This window comes from Limanda limanda, chromosome 20 (genome assembly GCF_963576545.1).
Source record: "Limanda limanda chromosome 20, fLimLim1.1, whole genome shotgun sequence".
NCBI lineage: Eukaryota > Metazoa > Chordata > Actinopteri > Pleuronectiformes > Pleuronectidae > Limanda > Limanda limanda.
In genome coordinates this window covers 2412396-2419681 of record NC_083655.1, presented here as the reverse complement: position 1 = coordinate 2419681, position 7286 = coordinate 2412396, and the positions used below count along the sequence as shown (strand labels likewise).

The window sequence follows — 7286 nt, the reverse complement described above, 5'->3', positions numbered from 1 at the left end:
TTCCCACAGTTGAGTATGATAAAATCTTTGGCTCTTTCTATTGTGTGTTGAGATATAAACTCTGCACAAGACAAAAGAAACTGAGGGCGAAAGGCAAAGTTCCTTCTTTCTGTATTTGAGCTGTATTTTTTTAAATGTAGAATTTATAATATTACAACAGACTTTACGTCATAATGTATTTGTACATCTTCATATGTCAGTTGTGGTTTGTTTTTATCACAGTTAATAGCTCTCATCTATTAAAACAACACAGTTTTTCCTCTGCAGCTTTTTTTATAGTGTTTGATTTAAATAGTATATATGAATATTGCAAGTGGAAGAAAGCCCCTTATCTGTTTAATATAGTTTAGTGATACAGTGATAACTGACAGATTTACCAGTTAAAACTTCTAAAACAGTTTGACTTTTACTTACACTACATTTCAGAGGGATTCAGATTCACTTCACTACATCTTCTGTGCTGCTGTGAACGTGTCTGAGCTCAGAATCTCCTGCTGAGTCGTGCATGTGTGAGAGGAAAACACCTCTGGACATTCTCTGGAGGTCATGTCTGAAAACGGAAAAAATGTTGATACAGGATACATACAAGAAGGAAATTGCAGGTTGTAATAAAAAACTTTATCGTCCTTTTATCTTTTATTATTCTCCGTGTTCTCGGAGCGTTCCTGGCGTTCTGAGAGAACCGGAGGATGATGGAGCTCGTCCTTGATGGCGTGACAGCGTCTGGTCCATCGCTGGCGTGATTGTCACATGTCGTAACGTGTTATAGTTTTGGCCTCTCGCTCTGTTCCCTGGCAGCGAGGATGACCCCAGACGGTGGGTGATCGAGGTCTGAAGTGTTCTTAAAACATCCTCCTCCGCGTCCAGCTGACGCAGCAGCTGTCTCCAGCGCCGGGGGGGGGGGGGGGGGGGGGACGGGATGATTTAACTCTGGAAGTCAAAGGCTGGCAGCTCCAATATTACGACATCGTGGAAAGGAGAACAGCTCCTCTGCACCGTCAGCACCCGTTTTCTGGCCAAGCATTTTCATGAATTTGTGTTTTTTTTTAAATCAAAGTTAATCTATTTCCTTCTGAATAAAGAATTAAACCTCAGTTCAGGTTTAAGCTGCACAAATAAGGCTGAACGTTTTCCAAAGCCTCCTATAATTGGGCTGATTTCCAGGCGTCTTTTGGCCTCAATTCATTTCAAGGTGACGTGAGAATGAACGAAACTTTATTCAGACAGATAATCCAACACAACAAAGACTTCAGTCGCTATTTTGTGTTTGTAAAGTTGATATCAGGTTCTCTTTGGAAAACTTTTGATTCTACCGATGCTCTGAGACTCTGCTGCCAACGACGAACCTCAAATTACATTTTAGATTTGTGTTTTGTTGCATTGATTTCTTATATTTTCCAGATCCAAACTGCATGTATTTAATATGCTACAGCAAACATAATTTCTTTGAGGAATAATTATGTATATTATTGATAAATCTACTGGATATTTGCTCTGTTAAACACTAGATCTATAAAATGTAAAAAGCTCATTATAATCTCACGGGCTCAGGAGATGTATTCAGAAGTCGATCAAAAGCCCAAAACCCAAAAGCATTAAATTAGTTTTTTGTCAATCAACTATTTGATTCATTTGATTGCTTCTTGCAGCTCTGATGTGTGTAGCTGCACAGTACTGAATATGAACTGCCCCTGGATATAAAAACTAAAGTGACAGTTTAGGTTTTATTAATCTGAGTTCTACAAACTGCACTAACATTTTGCTTCTGCTGTTTATTTACTGATGTATCACCGAACTCTTCCCTCAGGTCCGGAGCTCGGTGGTGGCCCGGCGCCGAGAGCAGCGGGTGCTGGTGATGGTCGTCACCATGGTGGTGGGCTACCTGGTCTGCTGGCTGCCGTACGGCGTGGCGGCTCTGACCGCCACCTTTGGGTCCCGTGACCTTTTGACCCCAGAGGCGACCATAACGCCGTCGCTGCTCGCCAAGTTCTCCACCGTCATCAACCCCTTCATCTACATCTTCATGAACAAACAGGTGAGACTGCTTCCTATCAACTGAATCCTGTCAACAATCAAATAAACTCAAAGGAGAATTCTCAGTTTAAACCTCCGCCGATTCCCAGCACTCCCTTTAAATTCAAACTTTACCAAATCCCCTAAATATGTCAGAATTTTCAGTAATATTTTTTTAAAACCATCACTCACAGTTTAAAACAATCTTGGAATATCACTAAAATTAACTGGGTTCTTCCCTGACCCAAAACACATCCTTCTACCAAGTTCCATGGAAATCCACTAAGCATTTCTTGGAGAAACTTGTTCACAATACTGTACATGTTCTTTTTAACACCTAAAATATCATATATTCAGCTTTTAACTACATCGTAATGTGTTTTAAACCCTTGATTTAATGTATAGTATTGCTAAATAAGAAGTGTTAAACAATGGAAACACTAAACTTACCTAAACTGACGTGGTGTAGATGGAGTCAGCTGCTCTGTGTCTTATCATAGATCAGTCTTATTATATTCTTCTCCTTATAAAGTCCCATAATCACAACCAGGGACAGTAAGTGAAGTTATATAAGATTCAGACTTAGGGGGAGTCTGTGTAGGGACAAGCTGAGCCCCCCCCTATCCCTCCATCTGCTGGCTCCTCATTTACAACTTCAGACATCCTGCTGCATACCACACACACACACGCACACACAGGAGACAGACACACAACATTATTATCGTGAGTCGTGTTATCAACCAAGAATGCATCTTTTTATCTTAACAGAACAAAAATGTAAAATTCGCAGAGTTGCATCAAAGTGTGATAATTCTCACAGTGACTCAAATCCCATGACTGTGTGAACTTGGCTATGAACTTTGGATCTGTGTTGTAGTAACAGTTGCTACAGTAACTTGAACCCAAGTTTTAAAAACCAGTTCCTTCAGCAGTTAAATCCCAACAGCGTCCATCTGTATTGTTTTATCTGTTGTGTCCTGTCACACCTTTGAAATGATCCTTAACCCATCATGAGAGAATGGTTTGGATGGGATTCAGACAGACTCTTTATATAGGCAGTTAATATAAATACATAGAGTAGTTTATGATTGAAAGAGTGTGACTGAGGAGTAGGTGGAGAAAAGAAAAGAGAAGATGCAACTTTAGAAAAGAGGGAAAGAACAGACGATGTGAGGGGAGAGAGGCAGGAAGGAGGACAGGAGGAGGTCAAAGGTGAAGTGGAAGAAAGAGAAAGAAACTTATTATTAGAGAGTTTGCATGTGGAGGAAACGTTAAAGGAAGGAAAAGTAGAGATGAACGTTTTAAATTCTTTAATTTAATCAGCGAGAGAAACCTCAGAAGAGGAGAAGAAAGGATTGAACTGAGACGAATCATGAAAAACTACCAGATAAGAACGATTTAAAATCACAGACGGGACCTTACGACTGATTAAAGCAAATTCTACTCAAAGTATAAAACCTGAACCTTCTGCCAACATTAGTCTGATGAAGTTACTTGATCGTGAAATGACTTTGGAAGGAAAAACAGAAACGTGTTCAAAGTGGTGATGAATGAAAGAAGGATGAATGAAAGAAGGATGAAGGAAGGGAAACAGAAAGTTGTTTTTTAATCTCCCTAAAGGTAACGAAGCTTTGATTTCTGATGATGTCCCTATCAGGCAACGACACGGTGCCGCTGACCTTTCCTTCCTCCCTCTCTCACTCCACCACTCTTTTATCTGCCTCCCTCTCTTTTTTTATCTGCTGCCACCTCCCTCCGTCTCTCTGCCTTCCCACCCGCTTGAGAGACATTTAAGTCTCTTTTGATGACTGACTTGTGTAACCGCCGCGCTCTGTGTGTAGAAGTGTCTCCGGGCGTGTGTGTGTGTGTGTGTGTGTGTGATGATGATGATGATGATGATGAAGCTGCTGGAAAGAGCTTCCAGGGCCGTGGAGAAACGCTCTGAGGGCCCGAGGCCGCGCTGTGTGGCGCTTTCAGTCTTCAGTTCCTCCCAGCCCAGAACTATGGCAGCCGTGTGTTGAGGCGAGTTGAAGACTTCAAGCGCTGCGCAGATTCATGGACCAGAGGCAATTAGACAACCTGAACAAACAGCCGTGGGATAAGAACTACCTTACTGCTGTACTGCAGCCATCCACCAGGGCGGCGATCAAGACACTTTGGCTTCACTTTTGGGACTTTGCTGTTTTTCTCATAGATATAAACACTAGATGTCTCGTCTGCGTTGCCGGCCAACGGAGCCGGACGTCACCACATGGCGGCCATCTTGCTACGGGGCAGCTGCTCACACATAACATTGTGTTGGTAGTGGTAAATAACCATAACTTGCTCAATTTCAACCGATTTTGAAATGGTCTGATTTGTTATAAACGTCAGAGATGTAGATATGACACTGTGTACTTATGAATAATTATGTTATTTTCTTAAAAAAAATAAATAATTTATGCAGTGTCATAACTACACGTCGAACGAGACATCTAGTCTTTATATATATCTATGTTTTTTCTCTCTCTGGCTTTGTGTCTCTCTGTCTGTGTCTCTCTGTCTGTGTGTGCCTCTCTCTCGCACACTCTCTCTCTCTCTCTCTCTCTCTCTCTCTCTCGCTCCCTCTCTCCCTCTGTCCCTCTCTCCCTTTCACACTTAAACTTTGCCCTATATCTAAAAACACGTCTGTGTCTCGATTAGACTAAATCAACTTCTTTGGCTTGTGACAGCTTCCGTTGGACCATTCAGCTCTTAATGTTTTTCCTTTACTTCATCTTCAGACGCCCCAAAGAGGTAAAATTGTCCAATTATTTGACGAAATCAAAGAAGAAACAACATTCTCTCTCTCTCTCTCTCTCTGATTCCTCTCCTGTAAATCATTTCACGATGATTGGGAACCACTGGCCCGAAAGCTGTTTTCTAAGAGGATCATTTAAATCCTGGTCGGGGGGAAATCATTTATTTATAGAGTTGAAGTGAGAGTTTTTCCTGTTTGTCGTCTTCCTCTTGGCTTGGTGACGCTCTCTGTGGTGCTGTCATCAGCCACTCGGGTGAGAGAGAAGGTGTGAAAAAGCTTTTTCTGGACTTGAACGGGGAAACGTCGCACCCCCGATGCCTCCGCTTCTTTTATTATTGTTTTGGCTTCTCGGTGGAGTCGAGTTATGAAACACTGAGATGCTGCATGGAATGAAAACTGCATCTTCTGTAGTAAAGATATGTTTCCTGCAGCCTTTGTTATATATCTCCTCGTTTCTAATGTGCAAACTTTTCCCCTTGAAGCCTTTTTTTATTGAAATATGCATTATATATGCACATTGTTGTCAGAGCTCTACCACACCTCTGTTATACACACATACTCACACACACATTGGGAGTTGCAGGTGAGGATTTGGTCTCCCCTCAGTCTTAAGATCCAATCTCTTCCTGATTTAAGATCTAATCCTTCATGACGTTAGGTCCTGGATATTCTTCCTCCCGCCCTTCGCTCACCTAAGATTTCCCTTTTCTCCTTCACACCTCCGTCCCCCACTTTGCACATTCACCCGTTTCCCTCTCCCCCTGGGGGTTTTGCTTTTTTTTAAACAACCAACAGCTTTGTTTTCCCCCCAGCGTGTTTCCAGTAGATTAACACACTGGGATTTGAGACTGTGGAAGAAGATTCGAAAAACAGGGGAAGCTCACAAAAGCCGCCCAGTTACCTCGGGGGAGCAGAAACTAATTGGGTCATATATGTTGGATTGTCACTCGGCTGCTTGTAAGGATCTCAAAAAGCAGCACGAACCGATCCCGGGAACACGGCTGGAGGAGAGAACTCGCTGTAATGATGTCATGAAACGTACCGAGGGGTCGTGCTCCACGCTGCACGCCTCCTTTGATCTGCGGCGCCCTGGGGAAATGTAGTAGACTTTAAGTATACGTGTGGAACCGGAGAGTATACTAAGTACACTACGTTTATCCAGGGGAGCGCGCTGCCTGCTGGACGAGAGGAAGACCTGCACGGAGGAACTGGATCAATGGGATTATGTGTTGTTGTTGCACTAGTGACTGTATTTGTGTCGTTTCTCAGAGATTCATTGTTCATTTTTTGTCTTAATTGAACCCAGGGAACTACAGACAATGCAAAAGAGCGAAGGGAACTATTAATAAAAGTCAAATATCTGGTGAATTTGAATAATCTACTGATTTTACTGTGTGAACTGTGTCATCCTCGGCAAGAGAGGACTACAAATAAGACAAAACAATAAAACTACAAATCAAATCTGAAATCCCAGGTTCATTCACGAACCCCTACTTCAGTTTATAGTGAATTCTATAACCAGGACTTTATAGTGAGCTGAACTCCTCTCGTCTCTTAAATGCAAACGCAATGCATGATGGTACATGTTGCACAACCGTGGTGTTTTGGTATTGTTTTGAGTCATAGACCCCTAGTGGCCAAAGTTACATGATGTACCTTTAATTTACTACATTCATGTTCACTTATTGCGTCTAAAGTCTTGACAAGTTTGTGTGTGTGTGTGTGTGTGTGTGTGTGTGTGTGTGTGTAGTTCTACAGGTGTTTCAGGGCATTCCTCCACTGCTCCGCCCCCGAGCGAGGCTCCAGCGTAAAGACTTTTTCCCGGGCGACCAAGACGCTCCGCACCCCCCGGCAGGAGAGGGACCCCCCGGTGTCCGCTCAGGCGCCCTCCACCGCCGCGCCCTCGCCCAACTCCATCCGAGGGTCTTCGCAGGGGGCCAATCACACGGCTCCATCGAACCGAGACCCGGCTGTTTCCCGCCCCCCTGCTGCTGACAACCCCAAACCCAAACTGATCCTGGTGGCTCACTACAGGGAATGAGAGCAGGACAAAACCACAGCAGCAGGGGCTGAGATGTTTAGGTCTCCAATTAGGAAAGAAATCCTCTTAATAGTAGAAAAGAGCGACTGAAAGTGAGCTCAGTGGGAGGCGTGAGATACAAGCCGGGGAGTTTGAATCCCAGAACAGGTTGTTGTTGTTGTTGCAGTCGACAAACAGAGACACAAACAGAGACACACATCTCATCCTGCTTCACCAGCGGCTCAGAGATCTGAAGACGAGGACTCAACACGCTGTCGTGCTTCAAAGTTCTCTCTGTTTCCACCTCCATCGTGCACTGACGCTGCTTTAAAGCTCACTTTACCTCTGCTTAAAGTTTCCGAGATTAAAATTCAACAAACTTGCATTTATGAGTGAGGCAGGTTAGTTTGAGTTTATTCAGTTGAACAGGGTCAGGGCTCGGTGGTGAGACACCGCCCACGCAGACACAACCAC

General features: G+C 43.5%; 1 protein-coding gene across 1 annotated transcript in view; it reads left to right on the top strand.

Annotated features, from left to right (window-relative positions):
- tmtopsb (teleost multiple tissue opsin b) overlaps positions 1-6833 on the top strand; it is an 18626-nt gene extending 11793 nt beyond the window's left edge. Inside the window, exons 3-4 of the mRNA XM_061094072.1 lie at positions 1808-2035; positions 6543-6833. Of these exons, the coding sequence (XP_060950055.1) occupies positions 1808-2035; positions 6543-6833 (519 nt within the window). The remainder of the gene's footprint in view (positions 1-1807; positions 2036-6542) is intronic.
- Positions 6834-7286: the final 453 nt, after the last annotated feature.